The sequence below is a fragment of the Scyliorhinus canicula genome, chromosome 17 (assembly GCF_902713615.1).
Source record: "Scyliorhinus canicula chromosome 17, sScyCan1.1, whole genome shotgun sequence".
Lineage (NCBI taxonomy): Eukaryota > Metazoa > Chordata > Chondrichthyes > Carcharhiniformes > Scyliorhinidae > Scyliorhinus > Scyliorhinus canicula.
Window position 1 is genome coordinate 50,735,231 of NC_052162.1, and position 25,644 is coordinate 50,760,874.

The window sequence follows — 25,644 nt, forward strand, 5'->3', positions numbered from 1 at the left end:
TGGCAGCACGCAGAGTTGCTCCTTGCTTTGGGGGATGGCGATCCCACGGCGTCAATGCGAGATGGGGCATTCTGTTCCCGGGAGAGGGGGGGGGGGGTTGGTCGGACGACAGCAGCAGGGTCACGAATATCGCCTGGGAGACAGTGGCCGCACCTGTCAGTACGTACAGCATGGCAAGGAGTACTGCTGCCCAATGTTGGAAGGGGACTACTGACCTTTACCGAGCTGCAAGGGTAAGTTATCAACTCAAATACCCAGCACCCCCCCCCCCCCCAAACACACACACAAAGCACTGGTTGACACCTCGCACCCTCCCCACATCCAATCTTTGGGCTTTCTCCTCAGAACCTCAGATGGGAGAGTAGCACAGTGGTTAGGACTGTTGCTTCACGACTCTAGGGTCCCTGGTTCGATTCCCACCTTGGGTCAATGTCTGTGTGGAGTCTGCACCTTCTCCCCATGTCTGCGTGGGTTTCCTCCAATTTAGGTGTATTGGCCATGTTAAATTGCCGTCACTGTCCAAAAAGGTTAGCTGGGATTGCTGGGTTACAGGGATAGGCTGGAGGTGTGGGCATAAGTAGGGTGTTCTTTCCAAGGGTTGGGGCAGACTCAATGGGCCGAATGGCCTCCTTCCGCACTGTAAATTCTAAAAAATTCCATGATTCTATGAATCCACTGGCACCCACCAGCACAACCCCTTCATGTCCAGGTGCGGTGCCCACAAATGCCATCTGCTGTAGACGCCCCCCCCCCCGACCCATCAAGCATGCGGCTCATAATGCCCTCTCTTTATCCCCGCAGGAGAAGATAGCCCGTAATAAATGGGAAAGGGCCAAGGCAGGGGGCGGGGCAATAGAAATTCAAGTCCTCATCGCCTATAAGGGATGGGCCTGTAAATCATGGGGTTGACCGAAGAGAGAGCAATCACTGACAGAAAGGTTGGCCTGCGACACAGAGGTGAGGATCCACTGCCCCTTCACCGAGATGACCTGTCTCAAGTAAGTTGTCCAAAATGATCCTTTCCTTTCAGTGACCACATGTCTATTGTCTCGCCGGATCTCCATCTGATGGGACCAAACCATTTGGAGTCGTTTCCCCCACTGCCAGACACAGACCTCGGTGGGTGACATCAGTGGACAGGCTTCTGGGGCACAATCTTGTGAACATCACACAGTTGCTGATGCACTTCAGGTGGAGACAGGAACTTCCTCAGGAAACAGCAGTCGGAGGTCTGCTGGGTCCCAAGACTCAGCTGGATCCCAGTCAGATGCCGAGCCTCTGGACAAGGTTCTCCCAGAGCTGATGCAGACGATAGGATTTAGCCATGACGTTCAAGAGGGGATGACAGTGACATTCCAGCGAGTGCATACCGATTGGAGGAATTCCAAAGATTACTGGCGCTGGAGATGATGCCGATATTGCAGGGCACAGAGGCCAACACTACTAGGGTGGCGACCGCAGTAGAAAACCTGAGGCACGGTGATGGTGCTCAAGACATGGCTCACTCCGTGACGACCATAGCTGAGGGCTTCGACGTCATGTCCCATCCGTTGAGGAACATGACCCAGATGCAGATGGACATTGCCGAGACCATTCAGAACATGACCCAGACACTGAGGGAGGGGAATTGGGCATGGAGGGAATGAGGGATTTGAGGGGAGTGGGTGATCTGATGGACAAAGCTCGCGCTATAGGAATTGAGTGAGGATGAGGACTTCCCTGGTCCTCTGAGCATGACAGACCCTTACCATCGCTTGTCCTCCATCTCAGTCCCTGTCCTCCATTCGTCAGCTCCTCCTGTTTGTGTGTCCTCCCTGGGCTTGTCCTCCATCCCCTCCTGCTCCGCATCCTCAGATGAGGATGCATGCTCCACCTCCTGCAGCATGTTGCCATGCTGTTGTGCCAGGTTGTGGAGGACACAGCAGACTGCCACAAAGTGGGGGACCCTCTGCAGTACTGAAGTGCACCACAAGAACAGCCCAGGCATTGAAACTGCATTTTGAGCAGTCCGATGCACTGCTCAGTGAGAGCACAAGTGGTAGAATGGGCCTTGTTATATTGGTCTCTGCCTCGGTCTCAGGCCTCTGCACTGGTGCCAATCGTCAGGATGTCAGTGGGTACCCCTTAACCCCAAGAGCCAACCAGTCATCCTGGGGTGGCCCTCAAAGACAACGGGGATCTCCAGGTGCACCAACATGTAGTTTTCATGCACACTCCCTGGGAAGGATGCACACATGCATGATATGGCATGCACACATAAGTTGAACATTCAGGGAGTGGAACTCCTTCCTGTTAATATGGGGCACTCCCTGATGCCCTGGTGTGCACAAGGCGACATGTGTGCCATTAATTACCCACGAGAATCCACTTGAGAATATTTGATCATTAAACGATCAACAGTACAAAGATTTGAAAATCAACTACTTAACATTCCACATATCACACGAACCATTAAGCAATAAGGAAACATCACCGTTTCATACGGTACCCACTGGATATCACCCCTCGCAGGTTCCTTGGCAGAAATAGAGGATAAGCCTGAGAATGTATTATCGTGTCCAGAACTTTGTCGTAAAAATGATCTGCCCATCAATGTGTGACTTGGTCCACATATCAGTACCATTCTCCATCAAGGAGTCGCATTTGTGCAAGCCCTCCCACACAGCCCAATCTCACCTGAACCAAATCTTGGCCACATATTCTACTGGCACTCAAGGTGCAGTTCAATATCCTTGACTTACAGCATGTTTAACCCGCGGTGATGTGGATGTTACATGCAGCAATCACCACACCAGCAACAAAAGCATCAGCAATCTGCAAAAGCATTTCTTCAACAACGTCATCAGGTGGCACATTTGAATCAATGTAGTGCACCAGGATCCGTAGTGTCTTTTTGCTATAAACTGGACTCATACGTCCCCCTGAGCCAGTGTTTCAGGACCCAGGTATCTTGGAAACCACTTTCCGGCTATAGAAAAGGAAGGAAACAGCAACAGGTATTTGCAGCCACAAGCAGCAGACAACCTGCAAATATTTTAGTCTATTGACTATCAAAATACAAAAGAGAATACAATGAGGACACCAATCACTTGGCATCCAGAACATACTCGCTCCCCCTCCCTGACCTACATCAGCGGAAAGGCTCACCAGCTCAGTCCACCGAAAAAGGCCGCTCCAACACCGAGCACGGCAGAGGAGAAAAACATTCCACACAGAACAGGTCTGGCACATTTTAACCAAAACCAAATACAGAATATTTTACACCAAAAGGAAACAAAAAACAGGCAAGAATATAACGAGGAAACCAGCTGCACACCAAAGACAAAATTAAGACACAAAGACAAAAAAATACAATACCACCAGCCAAATCAGTCCTTCCTGCCTCAGCAGCAGGCCCACATTGGTGGAAAGTGGTAAGAAGCAACGCTAACGCAACGGAAGGAGAGAAAACATCCCACCCACTTCTCCAGCACTAGTAATTTACTAGCGCTGGTCCAGACTGTGGAAGCTAGAGAGGTCACAGCAGGCAAGCACACAGCCACCAGGCAAAAGAGAAATACACTGTCAGCGGTTCAAAAGTGAGTCGTCGCCGCTGCCCCCCCCCCCCCCCCCCCCCCCCCCCCCCCAAGCTCTTACAGTGGACTTGCATCAGTGAAAAGCCGCTTGGTAAGGCAACCACCTCCCCCTCTCCAGCACTGGCAGCATCATCCAGCGATTCTCAGGCCACAGAGGCAGGAGGGGCTGCAACTGGCAAAAAGATATTCTGCAGTGACATGGTATCCATCATACAATTCTCCGCCCCCTCCCCCTGACAAACATAGAACAAACTCAGTGAAAAGGAAACCAAGGAATACCAGCAAACTGGACGGCTCCCATGACAGGAGCAGCACATAGCTACTTAACATAAAAAGTCACTGGTAGTCCATTAAAATGGCCCGACGCAACTTCCGGCTGTGCAGTCGAGCCAGGCTGCCATCCCTCCTCACCTGCAGTATGATCTTCCATCACCACCCTGTCCGAGGACCGGACCACAGGGGGTATTAACAGGTGACCTACAGGTCCAGAATAGAATACACACGAAACAGGCCTTTAAATACATCCACAGACTGCTCGAGCAAGCCCTCCGACATCTTCAGCCTGGTAGTAGACCCGCCAAAATCCTCCACTCACCACACTCCAGGTAAGAGACCTAAAAGGCAACTACCTTCTTTCCTAAGGGGCTGGTTTAGCTCACTGGGCTAAATCACTGGCTTTTAAAGCAGACCAAGCAGGCCAACAGCACGGTTCGATTCCCGTATCAGCCTCCCCGGACAGGCGCCGGAATGTGGCGACTAGGCGATTTTCACAGTAACTTCACTGAAGCCTACTCGTGACAATAAGCTATTTTCATTTTCATTTCCTCTTTCCCTTCATCCAGTAAGCAGCAAGTAAGCCCAAGGGAAGAGGCAACAAGCAAACAAAAATGGCAGCAGCAGTAAAGAAATTCTCAGCTACAGCAGCCTCTGGGAATCTGAAACCACCAGCAAAAGTGAGCAATAACACAACCTGCAGCTGTGAAGTGCTCTCACAACTAACAAGACCAATTGCTCATTAATAATAGCCTACAGGCTGGTCACAGTGAAAGAGGGTGAAATTGACTTTCAGGATAGAGGCCACAGGAAGGCTCTGTCCGTGTTTGATTGCACAGACAGATGCAGCTGTGGTTGTCCCGGTTATGGGTCTCCACAATATTTAAAGGTGGCTTGAGGCCTCACAGACACAAAGCCCCTCACTTCCAGGCGGCGCGGTGCAGTGCACTGCTGCTTCACAGCTCCAGGGACCCGGGTTCAATTCTGGCCTCAGGTGATGTCTGTGTGGAGTTTGCACTTTCTCCCTGTCTCTGCGTGGGTTTCCTCCAGGTGTTCCGGTTTCCTCCCACAGTCCAAAGATGCGCAGGTTAGGTGGATTGGCCATGCTAAATTGGTGCTTAATGTCCAAAAGGATAGGTTGGGTTACTGGGTTAACGCAAAAAGGTGGAGGTGTGGGCCTAAGTAGGATGCTCTTTGCAAGGACTGGTGCCGGATCGATGAGCCGAATAGTCTCCTTCTGCTTTGCAAATTCTGTAAAATTCAATGATTCTGCACTCCCCCCACCCCCACCCGGGACAACCCCTGACCTAGCCCAACACCCCCCCCCCCCCCCCCCCCGTGGCGTTCCCCACCGCTCCCGAGTACTGGACCAGCAGCTCCAGTGCCCTTGAGCTGCATGTTGGAAAATGGAAATGGCTTACCACCTCCTCACTTCCCCTCAGCAGCCATTGCATCAGCTTCACATGTTTAAAAGGGAATATTAAACACTGTCCGTGTGATTTCTTGCTGGGGAGCCAGTTAATTCCTGGGAGGCCATTGCATTTGACTTCAATCTCGGCTAATGAGATGGAAAGAATTCAAATGAGGGTTAATGATATGCTCGCCATATTTGGGCAAGGTTCGGAACTCACCATCTGGAGCAAGCCAGTTAATTTGTGATTTTATCCTTTCCCGCTATTTAACCGTTGCGCCCAGATCCGTGATGGGTGCAATGCGGTGGTTAAATCGTGCCACGTTTCTGATTTCGGGTGAAGACTTAAATACTCTTTTTCACAGACATTAGTGGGTGGCACGGTAGCACAGTGGTTAGCATTGCTGCTTCACAACATCAGGGACCCGGGTTCGATTCCCGCACGCTCTGTGCGAAGTCTGCACGTTCTCCCTGTGTCTGTGTGGGTTTCCTCCGGATGCGCGGTTTCCTCCCACAAATCCTGAAAGACGTGCTGTTAGGTGAATTGGACATTCGGAATTCTCCCTCAATGTACCTGAACAGGTGCCAGAGTGTGGAAACTAGGGAATTTTCACAGTAACTTCATTGCAGTGTGCAAGCCTACTTGTGACACTAATAAAGATTATTATATAAAAGAATAACATGTTTGTACTTGCAGATGTCGAGCACAGACAAATCCCTATTCTCTTTTATGCAAATAAAATGGACCTGAGCGATGCTTTGTCATCAATTACGGTGTCTGAGATGTTGGAACTTAATAACATCAAGGACAAACCTTGGCACATATGGTAGGTGAATGGATGACAGAAATATGTCGTATAGTTGGGTTCAGCAGATAGAATGACTGACCTTTAGTTTATTACTGACCTTCATTCAAAAGGTTGTGGGGAAAGTCTCAGATTGGGTTGTTTTGGTTTAGCTGACTTCTGCTAGGTAACATTTGGGTTAATATTGTTGGACTTGTCAGAGCAAAATCAACCTGAGTTCCTTAGCTATCAAAAATGTTAATGGAGGGCAGCACGGTGGCCTAGTGGTTAGCACAGCTGCCTCATGGCGCTGAGGTCCCAGGTTCGATCCCGGCTCTGGGTCACTGTCCATGTGGAGTTTGCACATTCTCCCCATGTCTGCCCCCACAACCCAAAAATGTGCAGAGTAGGTGGATTGGCCACACTAAATTGCCCCTTAATTGGAAAAAAATAATTGGTTAGTCTAAATGTAATTTTTTTAAATGTTAATGGAATGTTGACCTTTATCTTAAGAGAATTGGACTATGAAAGCTATGGAATTTATGCTTTAATTATATAAAGCGTTGGCCAGCCCTCATCTGGCATTTTGCATTCTGCTTTTGGGCCCTGGTTTCACAAAAGATATATCGGGCTTGAAAGAAGTATGTTGCAGATTCACTAGAATGATACCAGGAGGGCAGTTGGCATAATCTTGGTTTCTGTTCCCTTGATCTTAGAAGGTTAAGTGATGATCCATCTAACCAAAGTGTTTAAAATAACAAAGGGCTTTGATATGAAAGATATAGAAAATACTGTTCTTCTGGTGGGGGGACCAGAAAGACGGGCATTAGAGCTTGGCCTGCCAGTTCGTGAAATTGGGAACTAATTTTTCCACATTAAGGGTTGCGGAAAATGGCAATTCCCTCTGCAAAAGGCTGTTATAATTTTGAAGACATAAATTAATAGTTTCTTTTTAAGTAAAGGAAGTGAATAAAAGGGGAAAAGGAGATAAATACAAATCTTAAAACAGATCACCTGATATTTCAAGGTGTTACATGGCCTATCCTAGTCCTTGTGTTCTGTAAACTATTCAGTGACAATTGTGAAAAAGTATATGTGGATGTCAGGTGAGAATTAGATGGTGCCTTACACTGGGGCACACAAGTTCATTCATGTTTTCATCCTTATTGCCTAGATTCACGTGATTCATAATCTGCCATTCTCAACTGTGGAAGGGAGAAAAGTATTGTGCTACCACTGCATGAGTTGAGAAAGTCATGGCCAAAAGTTAGCTTGAGCGGATTTTTCTATTTTCAAGGACTGCTTTTAAAGGCCTTCTTACTGGGTGATTACTTGAGAGACTTGCATAGCTTTCTCATCTTGTCTGTTTGTCTCTACGGTTTCTCAACCCTACTGCTCAAGTACCAGCCCTGGAAGCAAGAAAGGACAAGAGAAATAGGAAGTAAAATTAAATTGAGACAGTGGGACAAGTGAAGTAGAAAATCAAAAATGAAGAAATGGGAGAGTGGAAATTGGAGGGTACCAAGATTTCTTTTTACAGATTTATTAATACAAACTTGTCTATCAAGGACGTGAGACACCTAAAAGATAGAACATAGATAGAACAGTACAGCACAGAACAGGCCCTTCGGCCCTCGATGTTGTGCCGAGCAATGATCACCCTACTCAAACCCATGTATCCACCCTATACCCGTAACCCAACAACAACCCCCCCCCCTTAACCTTACAGGACACTACGGGCAATTTAGCATGGCCAATCCACCTAACCCGCACATCTTTGGACTGTGGGAGGAAACCAGAGCACCCGGAGGAAACCCACGCACACACGGGGAGGACGTGCAGACTCCGCACAGACAGTGACCCAAGCCGGAATCGAACCTGGGACCCTGGAGCTGTGAAGCATTTATGCTAACCACCATGCTACCGTGCTGCCCCTGCTACCGTGCTGATCTTTGAAAACTATTTATGGATCCCAATAGTTTTATTCACATCTACTGACAAGAATGGAAATTGGTTTGAGAAAAGGTACATGAGCAAATTTCTGGCAGATAGTAGACATCCAAGTAGATAGAAAAATGCATCTTGAGAGGAGTTGATGATTGGAACTGTGGTCCTCAGAGTGCGATTCATGAGCATCTGCGTTGGAGACAACCCAGTGGGCAGCGGGGTTGCCCTGTACACCAGCATCGCCAGGTTGAAGTCGGAGCCTGAGACTGCAGCTTTGCACAGCAACCGCTTTACAATATGGACCGCTTTCTTGGCAATCCCGTTTGACTGCGGGTAGTGGGTACTGGAGGTTACGTGATGGAAGTTGTAGGACTGTGCAAAATCAGACCATTCCTGGCTGTAAAAGCAAGGGCCGTTGTCGCTCATTACCATGAGCGGTATCCCATGCCTGGTGAATGTTTCTTTGCAGGCTTTGATTACCGCCTTCGACGTGAGGTCGGACAGTTTCACCACTTCTGGGTAACTGGAGAAGTAGTCGAGCAGGAGTACGTAGTCACGCCCCTTGGCGTGGAAAAGGTCTACACCTACTTTGGATCACGGAGGGGTCACGATCTCGTGCTGTTGCAGCATTTCCTTGGGTTGAGCTGGTTGAAACTTCTTGACAGGTGGGGCAGTTGAGGACTGTGTCGGCAATGTCCTGGCTGATGCCCGGCCAATAGACCACCTTCTGAGCTCTGCGTCGGCATTTCTCAACCCCAAGGTGACCCTCATGGAGTTGGCCCAGCACCATAGCCTGCATGTTCTGAGGAATTACGATCCTATCGAGTTTCAGAAGGATTCCCTCCACCACCGTCAGGTCGTCCTTCACGTTATAGAACTGGGGACATTGTCCCTTCTGCCAGCCATTGGCAAGGTGCTGCATCACACGCTGCAGTAGAGGATCCTTGGCCGTCTCCTCATGAATTTGGACCACCCGTTCGTCAGAGGCCGGAAGGTTGATGGCACACAACTGCACTTGCGCTTCTATGTGGCAGATGAAGTCACTTTGTTCACACGGTGTGGTAATGGACCTGGATAAGGCATCTGCAACGATCAGCTCTTTGCCTGGTGTGTAGACAAGTTCGAAGTCGTAGTGGCGTAGCTTAAGAAGAATTCACTGTTATCAAGGTGTCATGTCATTTAAATCCTTCTGGATTATGTGGACTAGAGGCCTGTGGTCCGTTTCTACCGTGAATTTTGGCAGGCCGTAAATGTAGTCGTGAAACTTGACGATCCCTGTCAGGAGGCTCGGACACTCCTTCTCAATCTGAGCGTACTGTTGCTCAGTGGGCATCATGGCCCTGAGGCATACGCCACTGGAGCCCAGGATGAGGAGTCATCTCGCTGAAGGAGCACCGCCCCAATGCTGTCCTGGTTTGCATCAGTTGATATCTTTATTTCCTTGGTTGGGTCAAAGAACACGAGAACCGTGGCTGTGGTGAGCTTTGCTTTCAGCTCATGCCATTCCTCTTCATGCGTGGGCAGCCACTGGAATTCCATCGACTTCTTGACGAGATGGGGGAGGGCCATGGTGTGGGATGCCATATTGGGAATGAATTTCCCGAGGAAGTTGACCATCCCGAGGAAGCGGAGGACCGCCTTCTTGTCCTCCGGGGTCTTCATGGCATTGATAGCCGAGACTCTGTCGGCATCTGGCTGCACACCCTGCTGCGAGATGCGGTCACCTAGGAACTTAATATCCGATTGACCAAATGAGCACTTGGCCCTGTTGAGCTGGAGACCATGTTCATGAATTCTCTGGAATACCTTCTTGAGGCGAGTGATGTGTTCCTGGGGCGTTGGGGACCAGATAATTACGTCATCAACGTATACTCGCACCCCCTTGATGCCCTCCATCATCTGCTCCATGATGTGGTGAAATACTTCGGAGGCAGATACGATACCAAAAGGCATCCGGTTGTAGCAGTCGCGACCAAACGGGGTGTTGAACGTGCACAGCTTGCAACTGGACAGCTATTCCAGCTGTATTTGCCAAAACCCCTTGGAGGCGTCCAGCTTAGTAAAGAATTTGGCATGAGCCATCTTACTGGTCAACTCTTCACGTTTTGGTATCGGGTAATGCTCCCGCATGATGCTGCGGTTTAGATCCTGATGCACGATCAACTGTACAAAGACTCAGATTGGGTACAACTGTGGCTTTATTGCGGTAAGATGCGTGGCCTCCTACAGCAGCTGGCAAAATGGCAGCTGAATAGAGGACACGCATATTTATACTCCTCTTCCTGGTTGTGGAGCCAGCAGGCAGGGGTTACAGGCGAACCTGTAGTACAGGTCCTACATACATCACCTAATACAGGTGTAACAGTGGTTTACCACAGATCCTTAGGGTCAATTCAAATGCGAAGCTCCCCTGATGGCTTCTTTAGACCATGGAGCTGACCTAGTATGTTGGCTCTGTGACCTTCGATATGATGCCCTGGTCTTGGAGATCCTGTAATTGCTTCTTCAGACGATCCTGGAGGGGTGCCGGCACCCGGCGTGGTGCATGAATTACAGGGGTGGCGTTCGGCTTGAGCAGGATTTTATATTGGTATGGGAGCGTGTCCATTCCATCGAATACGCTGTGGTACTGCGTGATAATATCATCTATGTCGGCTTGCAAGTTTCCATCAGGCGAGGCCGTCGCCGGTGACGATGACATGGTGTGGACTCGCTGAACCAGGTTCAGGAGCTTGCAGGCTCGAGCACCGAGCAAGGATGCTCTGTCAGGCCCGACGATTTCAAACCGCAGTGTTGCCTTGATCGCCTTATTGGAAACCCCTCGTTGACACGAGCCACTGGCAGCTATGGCATTGCCATAGTAGTCAAGGAGCTGGCAGGCCGGTGGAAGAATGCTTGGTCTGGCGCGGATGGTGTCGAAGTCGGATTTTGAGATGAGGTTCACCGATGCACCGGTGTCCAGTTTAAATCGAATGCGAGCCTTGTTAACTGTGAGGGCAGCACACCACCCGTCGTCGGGATCCACACTGAGGATCGAGAGGCGTTTCGCCGTTGTGGTGGAAGGCAGCGCATGTGTAGTTATGATGCCCACCCGGAATGGGGACTTAAGGCACTCAACATCAGGGTTTGTTGGGCTGTCGAGATCGGAATCTGGCATGCCTTGTTGTATTGAGTGGACACTTCTGCGCCGCAGCTGGGACCGCTGGCTGCTGAGCGGTGGAGCAGATCTGCAAAGGGCTGCGTAGTGACGAAGCTTGCCACACTGTAGACACCGGCGTCCTTTTACCGGACATTGCCGCTTTAAGTGGGCAGTCACAATTCGGACACGTCATGACGCCAAATTCACTGCGTCCTGTGCGCCATCGCGCATGCGCAGTGCGGTCGGTCGACGTATGCAACTGCGCAGTCGGGTTGTCGGTCTCGTCGTCCACTTAGTCGTGGCGCGCATGCGCAGGGACCCGGGAAAAGCGCGCGAAACGGCCACTCTCCTTGATGCTCAGGCACTGCATCTGTGCAATGGCCTGCACCCGTTCCGCCTCGTGGGAGGCCAGCTTTGCAGTCTCTGCCGCCTTGATGTGGGAGTAACGATTCTTAGCATGCTCATGGACAATGCACGTTTCAATAGCGACAGGGAGGGTCAACTGTTTGACTTTCAGGAGCTGCTGCTGAAGGGAGTTGGAGTGGACCCCGAAAACGATCTGATCCCAGATCATGGAATCAGCCGTCGAGTCATAGTTACATGACTGCGCTAGGATGCGGAGATGGGTCAAGAAGGACTGAAAAGATTCATCCTTACCCTGAAGCCTCTGCTGGAAAACATACTGTTCAAAGCTCTCATTCACCTCAATGTCGCAGTGGCTGTCGAACTTCAGCAGGACTGTTTTGAATTTTGTTTTGTCTTTGCCTTCAGCGAACGTAAGGGAGTTGTAGATGTGGATGGCGTGGTCCCCTGCGGTGGAGAGAAATAGCGCGATCTTCCTGGCATCCGATGTTGCTTCGAAGTCGGAGGCCTCGATGTACAAGAGGAACTTTTGCTTGAAGATCTTCCAATTGGCGCCGAGGTTGCTGGAGATGCGGAGCTGCGGAGGAGGCGGGATGTTTTCCATTTCACCGGATGGCTGCTTGCTGGTCAATGCTGATTCACTTGAGAAAGGCTGTCAAGATCAGTATCACTCTGGTACCATGATGTGTTAGGCAGGTTGGTTCGATGTGGACTGCACTCGATGCAGGGAAGCTAGAAACAGACGTCTGACACTGGAGAAGATCCAACATTGTTTTAGTCAACAATAGAACTGATAAACATATTCAGCTGTGGGTCGACACTATACTGAACTGACTGGAGACCTAGTAGTATCCTTACCAGACTTACTGGCTACCGCATGATGTTTGCACTTGCTAGCTCGTGGACTCTGACTGTCTCAGTGGCTGGGTCCTGAGAGAGCGGGATACCTAGTGCCCTCTGGCTTTATAGTGGTAGTGTCCTGTCTGGTGATTGGCTGCTCTGTGTTGTGTGCTTACTGGTTATCCTGTGTGTCAATCACTGCCTGTCTACACCTCATTATATACATGAGTGGATATTATGACATATACTAAATGCATCATCTTAAAATTCAGGTACCTATACAAATAAAGTCATTCATGATCCAATATGCTCAACTTTTGATTTTTGAACAGCAACCCACTTATTCAAACACCTTGTTCTACAACTATATACTGTCTGGTGAATTTTTCTAATCTATGTCATCAATGAACCCAACATCATCATGCAGACTACCAACCCGGATTGAAAAGAAAAAACAAGGTCACCTGCAAATGGGCGATTATGTGACACCACACTTAAGTGTAAAAACCTAGGGCGCGATTCTCCGCTCCCCACGCCGGGTGGGAGAATCGCGGGAGGGCCGAGCGACTCACTTCACGCCCCCCTGGCGCCCCCCCCACGATTCTCCCACCCCCCCCGCTCGGAAGAATCGCCGCTCGCCGTTTTTCATGGCGACCGGCGATTCTCCGACCCGGATGGGCCAGGCGGCCCGCCGTTTGCGACCGTTTCACGACACCTGGTCGCTGCTGTCGTGAACATGGGTGCCAAAGGCCCGTTTGAAGCTTGTGGGGGGCGGAGAGGGGAGTGAACACCACGGCCGTGCTCGGGAGGGGACTGGCCCGCGATCGGTGCCTGCCGTCATTCTCGGCGCCTATGTGACGTCAAGGCCCGGCGGCTGAGAATAACGGAGCGCCGCTCCTAGCCCCCCGGGTGGGGGTGAATACGGTGAGAGGAGCGGCCTCCGAGGCCGCCGTGAAACTCGTTTTTCCCGGGAGCGGAGAATTCCGCCCCTAAAGACTCTGGGAGGAGAACACTGAGGGTACCAAAGAATTCCACAGTTTGAGGACTTTCAGAAAGAATGGCTGAGTGGGAAATTGACATTTTTATTTCTGGGCGAGAGGATGAAGATGTAGGATGGCATATTAAGAGTTCATAAGGGGCAAAACAGTGGTTAGCACTGCTGCCTATGGCGCTGAGGACCGGGTTCGAATCCCGGCCTGGGTAACTGTCCGTGTGGAGTTTGCACATTCTCCCCGTGGCTGCGTGGGTTTCACCCCCACAACCCAAAGAGGTGCAGGGTAGGTGGATTGGCCACGCTAAATTGCCCCTTAAGTGGAAAAAATGAATTGGGTACTCTAAATTTATTTTAAAAAGAGTTCATAAGAAACAACCAGAAAGTTCAGAGGAACACCACCATAAGATTGGCAAAATCAACACAAGATAGGTACAGAGGAATATTGGGGTATTCAAATCTTCAGGTTTATGAAGAGTTGTTGAAGTGTGTTTTTCAGTTTTACACTAGATATTCTATCCTGGTTCAATGTCGCCAGCCAAATCTATAAGCAAACTTTTCATCCTCCACAATCAGCTTAATACATTGGTAAATAATGGCAAGTCCTAGGATTTGAACTGGCAATCTTTACCACTGTAAACCAGCCTACTGGAACATATCAAGTGTCACCACTCTTCTTCTGTCTTGAGTAGATGGTTTAAATATATTGAGACTTGAGCTACAATATTATACACACAAGGAAGTTTGCAGGGTTTGGGGCCACTTGACCCCGTGCGCCAGTTTAATTTTACTGGCACACTTCCTGGCCATTGTCCTGTATCTTTCATCTTCTTTAAATATTTTATTCAATATTATTCAATTAAATCTTTATTCAATTCTCCATTATAAGATGCATTGCTCTTTGCTTTGACTACTACCTGTGACAAAGTGCTTTACAGCCAAATAAAATGTTTAAGTCTCGTCATTGCTGTAATGTAGGAAATTTCCACGTTGTTTAACAAAGATTGGATACATATTAATTGGCCTTCACTTGCGAGAGTGAAATTGCACATTTCTTAATTTTAATGAGAACTTACAAAAATCATAATTATCTCTTTGATAAAAATGAATAATAATCAATGATACTGACAAGTACAGATTTATCAATGACGAAAGAGATGGTTGACAAAAAAGAATAAATTAAACTTTAAGATAGTTTTCATGATGGAGGAGCTTGATTTTCTGATAATGTGGTCAGACATGTCAACTGATGAGGACCAAAGGATGGGGTGTGATAAAAAGTTGTCATATTTCAAATAAAGGTTCAAACTATAGTTTTCAATATTTGAGATGTGGTCACTAACTTTTTGCTACTTCATACTGAGAATCTTTCAGCTCTTTGTCTCAATTTTCTGACTTGCTTTCTCATGTTGGAAGGAATACATCATTGGTGTACAAATGTAGTTTTAATCTAAAACATCACAAATGTCTAGACCTGCCAACAGTCTGCTCGCACCCCACCCTGCACCACATGCCAGCATCCTTACCGCCCGCCATGACCGTGTGCCCTGGCCACAAAGGCCTCCACTACAGATACCACTCGTGCGGTGTTGGCCTGGGTAGCACGCATGGACGGCACCACCTCCTGCCCCTGCAAACGCTGGATATTCGCTGCCAGTTCCTCATGTAGTCACTGGGTCCATATTTGCATCTCCATTATTGATGGGATTGCCGTTTCCAGAAGCCTGAGACCTGTGTGGATGGCAGCTAATCCCTGGGGTTGGGCCACCCTCCAACCATCCACTGCTTCATCCACTCCGCTGCACATGTGTGGTACGCACCAGAAAGTGCCCCAGGAGCCTATTCACCAACATGCCCAACCGAGGTGAGTGTCTCTGGGATTATGGTGTTAGAGATAGCTGTGACAGAAAGTGGGTGTTGTCCCCGGACTGGTGCTCCAGCGTGTCTCGGGCTGATGTTAAAGGACTCCCTTCACAGCCAGAAGCTGAGTGGGTGCGTGCGGAGGAGGCCTCCTGCATGGGAACCTCCCTTCGGGCCCTCGCCACGGCAGCACTCCCATCCCCACCCAAAAAACACTCCAGCAGCCCAGTGGTGACAGCCACCCTCCAATCCTGGAACCAACTGCGGCAGCAACTTGGCCTGACCAAAATGTCGAACAGGGCTCCCATCTGCAACAACCATAGGTTCAAACCAGCACTGACCGACGCCACCTTCAAAAGGTGGAGGCAGGACGGGGGGACACTGACAGTCAGGGACCTATACACGGACGACAGGATCGCAACACTGGACGAACTGACAGAGAAATTTCAGCTAGCTGGGGGGAACGAGCTACGGTACCTGCAGCTCAAAAACTTCCTACGAAAGGAGACAAGGACGTACCCACAACCGCCACGACAGACACTACTGGAAGACCTACTGGACGCAAGTATCCTAGAGAAAGGGAACTGTAGTGACATGTATGACCGACTGGTAGATAGGGACGACACCATACTGGACGCAACAAGGAGGAAATGGGAGGACGACCTGGGGATGGAGATCGGGTGGGGACTCTGGAGCGAAGCACTGCATAGGGTCAACTCCACCTCCACGTGCGCAAGGCTCAGCCTGACGCAACTAAAAGTGGTACATAGAGCCCACTTAACAAGAACCCGTATGAGTAGGTTCTTCCCGGAGGTGGAAGACAGATGTGAACGGTGCCAAAGAGGCCCGGCCAACCACGCCCACATGTTCTGGTCTTGCCCCAGACTCGTGGAGTACTGGACAGCCTTCTTCGAGGTTATGTCCAAAGTGGTGGGAGTGAGGGTGGAGCCATGCCCGATAGTGGCGGTCTTCGGGGTTTCAGAACAGCCAGATCTATTCCTGGGGAGGAGGGCAGACGCCCTTGCCTTTGCCTCCCTGATCGCCCGCCGTAGAATCCTGTTTGGCTGGCGGTCAGCAGCACCGCCCAGAGCTGCGGACTGGCTGTCCGACCTCTCGGAATCTCTCCAAATGGAGAAAATCAAATTTGCCATCCGAGGGTCGGACGACGGCTTCCACAGAACGTGGGAGCCATTCATGCAACTGTTCCGGGACCTATTTGTGGCCAATGTACAAGAGGAAGAATAGTCGGGGGAAGGTAACGGGGGGGGGGGGGGGGGGGGGGGGGGCTACAGGTTCGTTACGGGGGTTCGATGGCTAGCTAAGGCCCAAAACCAAACTAAATAAACATGTTGAGGGGGGGGGGGGGGGGGGGGGCGCAGTTACTACTACGAAGATGCTTACCTGTAAATATGTATGTTAATTTTTGCGTGTTTGTTTTTTTTCTTTTTCCTAACAATTTGTAATTTGTTCAATATAAAATATGAAAACTGAATAAAAACATTTATAAAAAAAAAAAAAAAAGGACTCCCTTCACTATCCATTGCCACGTCGTTGTTGGAATCTGCTTGGGGTTGGGGACGGGGCGCGGGTGGGGGAGGTGGGAGTGGTGAAGGGGACAAAGGTATCGGCCATGGGTTAGGATGTCCAAGGCCTGCGGCACTCTGTGAGGGCGGTGGCCGAGGCACAGGAAAGGCAGCCCTATTGCAAGCAGCTATGTACAAGAGCCACCTAGACATTGCAGCGGCGCTCCAGAGTTTGGCCCAGCCACAACGGGTTATGGCTGAAGGCATCAACGGCATTTCCCGGGAACTGGCTGACCTGATTGATGAGGCACTGTCTCAGAGGGACGTGGCATAGTCCCTGTGCTCCATGGCTGCGAGCATTGAGACTGTTCAAGACAAGAGTGATCCTCCAGGATTAGTAGTGCCAGGTGGCTGGAAGCTCCACGTGTTTGCTCCGGTCGCACCCATGCTGTAGCCCAGGACCATCAGGTTACCCAAGGGATAGGGCCCGTGCCAGTGATTCCAGCAGGGGAGGTGCCAGAACACCGCAGTGCCCCGAACTCTTTCCCCCCCCACCACCCTCGACCTTGGCGCATCTGGTTGACAGCAGGCAGAAGTGTGGCACCATGCCACCTGGGACACCTGAGCGACTGCCTGGCCCATCCAGGCCCGATCGCTCCAGAGGTTAGCCGCCAAAAGGGACCGAGATTCGCAGCAGGCCGCCTCCACCCCTGATGTACCACCTGGGGATCCATCTAGGCATAGCATTAGAGCCCGTAAGGCCAGAAAGGTAGACACCAGCTAAGTTGGCACTGGAGCAGCACACAGGATAGCATTAGGGGCTAGGGCACAAACTATCACATATGTTTACCTGCTTTGTTCAAAACAAACACTTGTGCTCATAGGTTCCAACCTGCCTCAGAACTCTTTCAGAGGGTTGTGAGGGCTGGGCTGGCTGCAGAGTGGGCACTGGGGTGGGGGGTTAGGGGACATTGACGAGGGTGGAGGTAGGCATGGGCCAGTCGCCCCAGGTTGCAGTCCTCAAATCCCTCCAGTACCCCGCCCCTCCACCTCCCTTTCAACCCCAAGGGTTCAGTGGGACCGCGTGATGGAATGGCCAGCTAGCATGCAGGGATCACCCAGGCGGGCAGTGGAAAGTCCTACTTTGAGCAGGAGTCAGACGTTGTCAAATGAAGCAGAGCACCAGAGCTCACCTCAAGAGTGGATCGTCATCATCCTCATTCCCATGGACCAGACCCACTGTTATTGCACCCCTTAATGAGGCTGGTTTGAATCACGGAGGGTGTTGGGGCAGGGGCTTGGTGCAGGGAGGGTGCTCATGAAAGGGGGTGGTCAGGCGGGGGGGGGGGGGGGGGGGGGGGGGGGTTGTGCATCGGCCAGGCCTGCTAGTTGGTGAACCTGGAAGCGATTAGAGCATCTTGTGTGCACCGGTCTTGGCATATTGTGAGGCCTCCTGTGCCTGCCCAGGCCCTATGCCTTACCCATCCTGGCCATCCTCCGCATCGGATGAGGCCTTGTGTTCATCCCCCTCCTTCGGCAAGTCACCCCTCTGCTGCGCAATGCTGTGGAGGACACAGCAGGCCACCACGCTGTGGGAGACCCTTCTAGTGCTATATTGGAGGGCCCCTCCAGATCAGTCCAAGCATCTGAACCACATCTTCAGATGCCTATGAACTGCTCGATCACAACCCTGGTCGTGGCATGGGCATCATTGTAGTGAGTCTCCGCGTTGGTCTGTGGCCTCCGGATAGAAGTCATCAGCCATGACCGCAGCGGATAATCCCTGTCGTCCAGCCGCCAACCTATCAGGTGTTCCATGATCCGGCAGATATGCTGTATGGTCCCCCTGCTCAGCCGGAGATGACATCTCCAGTCCAGCAGGTCCTCGAACGACTGGCACTGCTGGTAAACATGAGGCCTGAATCGGCGCTCCTTCCTCCCACCTTCTTGGCCTGTTGGGCTGCAAGCTCTCCATCCTCACCAGCTGCCTCCTGATCCTCTGGGGCAGGCTCCGTTGCTGCTGAGTTGTCACCGAGCAGCTCCTGCTCGTACAGCCTCAATGCATCCCCCAGAGCTGCGGCGGCTAGGATGAAGGCCACCATTCCTAGTTGGATTCTGAAGTCTATTGTCTGCAGGGGGACAAAGGCAGACATGTTAGCATGGTGCCCCCGTACCCAACCAGGTCTAATGGGCTACATGGTGGCCCTGCCTTCACTGCAACCCCTGCCCCCACATGTTCCCCTTACCCGGACCCCCCTCCTCCCCCATCCACACACCCACCTAACGACATTCCCCCTGGCGCTGCTCCCTACACCGCAGCCCTGGCCCCAATGGTGCCCGCCACCGCAGGGGCTTCTGGCCCCAGAACCCATTCCTGTCTGCAGGCGTACTGATGGCTGGCGGTACCCATGCCAGGAGTGCACTCTGCAGCCCCCACCTGGCACCATCCTGTCAGGGTTACTATGGGTGCCCCCTTGGGTGGACTGCGCAACCTCCCGCTGGCGGATGGCATTCGGTTGTGGGGGACGGCAGGGGTGGGGATGGTGTGTGGGACCAATGTCGTACAGCCGGTGTTAACTCCCCAACCACAGGCCACGATGGGCGGTCAGTCGGGTGCGCAACAAGATGGCTGCCTTAAAGGCAACGGCAATGGTGGTCCGTACCAGGACAGCCCCTGGTACTGGGAGGGGTCTGTCCCAACTTCCCGGTCGTTCCCCTGGTCACCTCCGCTACTCCCCCCAACCCTCAGCCAGCCCTGCCAGCAAAAGGACTGGCGGCCATGGTGTCGTCTCTGGGAACATGACCTTTCCCCTCTCTCCCTCAGCTGCCACAGCACCCGTTCCCGATTTTTAAAACCACAAGTGAACCCCGCCATTGGTAATTCCTTCTGGCAGAGGTGGAGTATCACAGAGGCCCCAGAGCATACCGGGTTGGGCCCATTCATGATATGCCAATGGCGTTTACTGTACGCGCACTGTAGAATGCACTGAGGTCACTGTCAAGGCACTGGACCATGGCATTCTGCCAGGTGCCCGGCACCGGTCACGATTTTCGGCTCACGCACGATTCTTTGCCCATTCGTGCTTTGCGATTCCGCATCAGATTCTCCACCCAATCACATTTTGCGATTCTGGCATCGCTGGGTAGAGAATTCTGCCCCTTATTTCTTTGAATTGTACATGAAAAATGAAAATCGCTTATTGTCACAAGTAGGCTTCAATGAAGTTACTGTGAAAAGCCCCTAGTTGCCACATTCCGGCGCCTGTTCGGGGAGGCTGGTACGGGAATTGAACCGTGCTGCTGGCCTGCCTTGGCCGGCTTTAAAAGCCAGCGATTTAGCCCGGTGTGCTAAACCAGCCCCCATGACAGAGTAATCTAAAGCTAGGAGTCATTATGAGGGGACTCTGTTATTTTCAACTCAGAGAGATGAAGGTTGGAGGTTGCATTGTGGTTAGAGTTAGCAAAGTGTTTCATCTTTTGTTTAATGAGGTGCAACTTGAATTTTTTATTGTGAAGTGAAATCTGTTATGATTTTTTACTACAGTAATGTCTTTTTTTTTTACTTTGTGATTTGTAGTCTATGGTCTAAGTCACATAGTATGATCTGCTGTCCGAAGACAAAGAGAATGTGAGGTGTCATGTGAGAGTACCTTTAAGAAATTTTTTAAAATAGAATAACTGTAGTGGGTGTACCGTTAAGAAATGGGTGTTTATTACTGCAGTGATATCTGAGTGTGGGTGGAGCTGGGCTGTCTGTCAGCTTTTAGTTTCGCTTTGAGAAAAGCTTGGGTGTTTTTTGGTTTTATTTTAGTTTTGGAGCTGAAGCCAGCCAAAGAAGGTGTAATTTTGATCTTTTTGCAATTTAAAGACTATCTCTAGATCATTTGGTGAATTCAGAGTGATAACTGCTTTCAGTAGAGAATTTAAAGCTGATGTGCTTCTGTTAAAAGGTTTTTGTCTGATCGATGTTAAAAGGAAAGTTTACGGATTAATTAGAGTGTTGTATTCTTTGGGGGGTGTATTTGAATTGATCGTTGCTAAGATGTTCACTATATGTTTTAAAAAGATTAACTGAGTTCATAGAATAAACATTGTTTTGCTTTAAAAAATACTGTTAGATGTCTGTTGCACCACACTTGTAGAGTGGGCCGTGTGCCCCCATACCACAATCTATTAAAAGTTGTGGGTCAGATGAACTCCATGATACATTTTAGGGTTCTCTAAACCCTGGCCCATAATAGAGGCGTGTGCCACTTCATTAAGATAAATTAGAGCAACAGGGGGTTTTGCTTACCCTTGAACAATGTTAGATTATCATGTATCAAACATATAAGGTCATGTTCAAGTTTTTAGGGAGAGAAGGCTTTCCATAAAAGTGCTCTTCGGCAGAGTGAACAAGAGAAACATCTGGGGCGAAATTCTCCGACCCCCAGCAGGGCCAGAGAATCGCCTGGGGCCTCTGAAAATCCCACCCCTGCCATGACAGAGATTCTTCGCCACCCAGGAATTGGCGGGGGCGGGAATCACGCCCCGCCGATCGGCGAGGCCCCTGCGGCGACTCTCCGGCCCGCGATGGGCCAAAGTCCCGCCGCCGAGGTTTGAACAGCCTCTGGTGGCGGCGGAATCGGCGGCGCGAACGGGCCCCCGAGGGGGGGGGGGGGCGCAGGGCGATCGGACCCTGGGGGGTGCCCCCATGGTGGCCAGGCCCGCGATCGGGGCCCACCGATCGCCGGGCGGGCCAGTACCGTAGAGGCACTCTTTCTCCTCCGCCATGGCGGAAGCGGAAGAGAATCCCCCAGCGCGCATGCGTCGGTGGTGACATCAGCGGCAGCTGCCGCTGACGCCACCACCGGCAGCTGCCGCTGACGTCACCACCGGCGCATGCGCGAACCGGCGAAGGCCTTTCTGCCAGCCCCGGCGCCGGGCCTGAAAGGCCGCTGGTGCCGGTTTTGGCGGCAGTCGGCGTGTTGCCAACTGCTCCGGAGGGGGCCTAGCCCCCAAAGGTGCGGAGAATTCCGCACCTTTGGGGAGGCCCAATGCCGGCGTGGTTGGCGCCACTCCCCTACGCCGGGACCCCTCGTCCCGCCGGGTAGGGGAGAATGCCGCCCCTGATGTTCCCCTAAAGGTGGTGTGGCCATCAAAGATAGAAATGAAACTGTTGGCTGGATTGTAAATATAAGAAAGTTTTGAAAAATAAAAAAAGTGATAAGATTTCTATTGTCCAATTTCGGAGTTTTTGTGAAATGCATGAAAAAAACTGCAGATCGTGAATACCTCGGGTATGCGATCTGAACAAAGGTGGTGTATGCAAAGTGGAACAACTGAATTACGAAGGTTTGATGAGGGCAAAAGGACGCTTCTCGGCAAAAATGGAATATGAATTAAAAACACAATTAGCACTACCAGTGAAAAGTATTGTACTGAAGACAGGAGCTTTAATGACTTGGATGTCGTTTTCTCATCCCTTACTGCTTGGTTGCCATGAGTCAAATCTTTTGAAACATGAAGTTAGTGAAGATTATTTTTCGTTTCAAGAGATTGAACACTACTTATATTATTTACTTTTTAAAGTTGTTTTCTGTCCCTGGTTTGGACATGCATATGCCTCTTACAAATCAAGGGTTTCGGAGCACTACTCTCATTTTCATTTTTTTTTGTTTTGTCCCTTAGTGCCTGCAGTGCTCTGAAAGGGGAGGGACTACAGGATGGAGTTGAGTGGCTACAAGGTAACATTTGTGATAACCTGTGTTGATCAAATTGTTTGTTTGTCAATTTTAATATTTTTGTGTTTGAACAGTTGGCTGAATGGTGCAGCAATCTAAGAGATTGTTTAAGCTCTTTAATAAGTAGTGTGGCATGATCATCCAGTGTAGAGGTAGGCAGCATGGGAGCATTGGTCTTAAACCTCATCTTCCTTAATCAAGGCGAGTTTGGTATAGTCACCAGAAATGTCATACTTTATCGATTATCTTTATAAAGTTGAGTATACAGGCGACACGTTACACAGTGTTTAGCACTGCTGCCTACGGTACTGAGGACCCGGGTTCAAATCCCAGCCCTGGGTCACTGTTCGTACGGAGTTTGCACATTCTCTCCATGACTGCGTGGGTTTCACCCCCACAACCTAAAGATGTGCATGGTGGATTGGTCATGCTAAATTGCCTCTTTATTGGAAAAAAAAATAATTGGGTACTCCAAATTTATTTTTTAAAAATTAAAAAAAGAAAGTTGAGTATACTATCGAGCAGATAATCTGCTGCAGAATGTTCTGTAGATTTAGGCTGTATTCTAAAGCATGCTATTACGGAGAACTGCAGAGTGGATATGGAAAGTTAGGATCCCCATACAGAAAGATAATGTGTAAAAAGAGATTAATTTCCCAGTGACCGGCGAAAAGAACATGAAGACAAGATTTAGCATTTTAAGACTTTTATTGTAACAAACTAAAATTAACATAGATTAAATATCAATTAACAGGTAACTAACACATCACACTAAAAAGGTAAATTTTGCTTTTATGCAACGCCACGCTTCTGTCAGATTTGCAGCATTACAGGAATAACCCCACAATCACTCTTTTGTGAGCACTACGAAGAATCCAGCACGAGTTGAAGGATAGAAATAACATTTATTTACAATAACATATATATACAACAACAGCAGCAACTCCCTTGCTGCTCACTCCTCTTGAGCTGGTTCCAAACTTGCCAGCTTTGTTTATGCAGGGAATTTGCTAATGATTTCTCCGCCCCCCCCCTCATTGGGGAAGCTCATACTCCCAAAGGATTGTGGGATTGCCATTAGTCCCCAGCCAGTGGTAAGCAGGCAGGTTATAACATCCCTATCCCCCGAAAGTCCAAGGAATCCACCGAAGAACCTGGCGAAGGAGGGCTTCGGACTCGATTTGCCGCAGGCTGGACACCATTTGCACGAGGCGCTGGATCAGGCGGCATGTAACAAGACGGAGAACGGCGCTTCCGTGATGAACGGCGTAACGGTTGTACATCCACGGCCCATGGGCCCCAGGACTCCCCCTCTGAGGCGTCCTGTATCTCCATCTCAGAGTCGGAGTCCGCTGCCTCCGTCATCTCGGCGTCTCTATCTCCACGCCGTTCTGCAATGGCCTGCGCAGGCTTTGAATACGGCACCAGAGGAACATTGTGAGGAATACTCTCCACTGTGTCTGGTCTCTGTGGCTGTAGAAATGAGCTTCAGGGTGGGGAATCTTTGGAAGAGATGGTCTTCTGGACTGAACGTGGTCTACATGCTTGTGGTGGAGACGACCCTGGGCTTGCACCTGGTAAGAGATAGGGCCCGATCGACGAAAGATAACGCCAGGGACCCACTGGGCACCACTAGCAAAATTTTAAATGAACACTGGGTCACCGGGCGCAAACTGCCAAATCGGCTGATGCCGAGAAAAACCATGTCCCTGCCGTTCTTGAGTTCAGTGTACTTTTGCGCCAATGTCCGGGAAAACCATGCTAAGGCGGGTACGAAGTCTCCGGCCCATGAGGAGTTGCGCGGGAGCTACCCCAGTCACCGCATGTGGAGTGGTCCGATATGAAATCAAGAAACAAGCCAGTCTTGTGTCCATAGACCCGGAAGACTGCTTCTTCAGGCCTCGTTTGAATGTCTGCACTGCGCGCTCCGCCAACCCTTGGAAGCCGGGTGGTATGGAACGGTGCGGATATGGCGTATGCCGTTCATCTTCATGAACCTCGCAAACTCCTCATTTGTGAACGAAGTGCCGTTGTCTGTGACCAGCTCGTCAGGGAGGCCATGCGTACTGAAAGACAAACGCATCTTCGATTGTTATGCAGGATGTTGTGCCTACCATCTTATGCACCTCCAACCATTTAGACTGGGCATCGATTAATAGAAGGAACATGGATCCTTTAAAAGGGCCGGCAAAATCCGCATGCAGGCGCGCCCAAGGCCATTCCCAGTGATGTAGGGACGCAGCCGGCGGAAGCTTCTGATGCTCCTGGCAAATGGAGCAGTTTTGGGCCACCTTCTCAATGTCGGTGTTGAAGCCTGGCCACCAGACATAGCTCCGGGCCAACATTTTCATTTTGGTCACACCCGGATGCCCATTGTGCAAGTCCCTTAGTATCAGCTCCTGTCCCTTTTCCGGGACAGTCACACGCATCCCCCACAAGAGGATACCGTCTTCCACGCTTGGAGGAAAATGCCCGCAACTCGCCTGGGAGCTGTCTATGATGCCCACCATACAGGACTATGTGCCAAACCTTTGACAGGATTGGTTCTGTCTGGGTCCACTCACGGATCTGTGATACCGTGACAGGCAAGGAGTCCATAAAATTTAGGGTTGCAACCCCCTTACCGGTCGACATGGGGCCGGTCAATAAAGGCAATCGGCTCAATGCGTTGGCATTCGCTATCTGGGTTCCTGGTCTGTGCTCCAGAGAATACTCGTATGCAGCGAGCAACAAAGTCCAGCGCTGGATCCGCGTGGAAGCAATGGGCGGTATTGGCTTATCCTCTCGGAAAGGTCCCAGCAGAGGCTTATGATCAGTCGCGATAGTGAAGTGGTGGCTATGCACGGACTGGTGGAAGCGTTTCACCAAAAAGACCACCGGCAGGCCCTCCTTCTCGAACTGCACGTCCTCCTTTTCCGCTGCAGTCAATGTGCGGGAGGCGAAAGCTATTGGCTCCGTTCTCCATCTTGTGGGACAGGACGGCCCCAATACCATACGGGGATGCATCACACGTGATGAGCAAAGGCTTTCCAAGATCATAGTGGGTTAATAACCCAGACGACGACAATTGTTGTTTTGCCCACCGGAAAGCAGTTTCTTGCAGCTGACCCCAAACCCAAGTGTGATTCGTCTTTAGCAGAAGGTGCAACGGGGCCAGCATAGTTGCCAGATTGGAGAGGAACTTCCTGTAATAGTTTTCAAGGCCGAGAAAAGA

General features: G+C 50.5%; 1 protein-coding gene across 5 annotated transcripts in view; it reads left to right on the top strand.

The window, feature by feature from the left end:
- The window catches only part of LOC119951755 (ADP-ribosylation factor-like protein 6), a 204,383-nt gene that overhangs the window by 46,283 nt on the left and 132,456 nt on the right, over window positions 1-25,644 (top strand). For 4 of the 5 annotated variants that reach the window (XR_005457672.1, XM_038775083.1, XM_038775085.1 and 1 more), the window contains exons 5-6: window positions 5,957-6,086; window positions 22,378-22,433. Coding sequence is in view for 4 of the 5 variants with exons in the window: in XM_038775083.1 (XP_038631011.1) it covers window positions 5,957-6,086; window positions 22,378-22,433 (186 nt within the window). In the remaining variant the exon portion in view is untranslated. The remainder of the gene's footprint in view (window positions 1-5,956; window positions 6,087-22,377; window positions 22,434-25,644) is intronic. The other variant, XM_038775082.1, reaches the window with a different exon arrangement.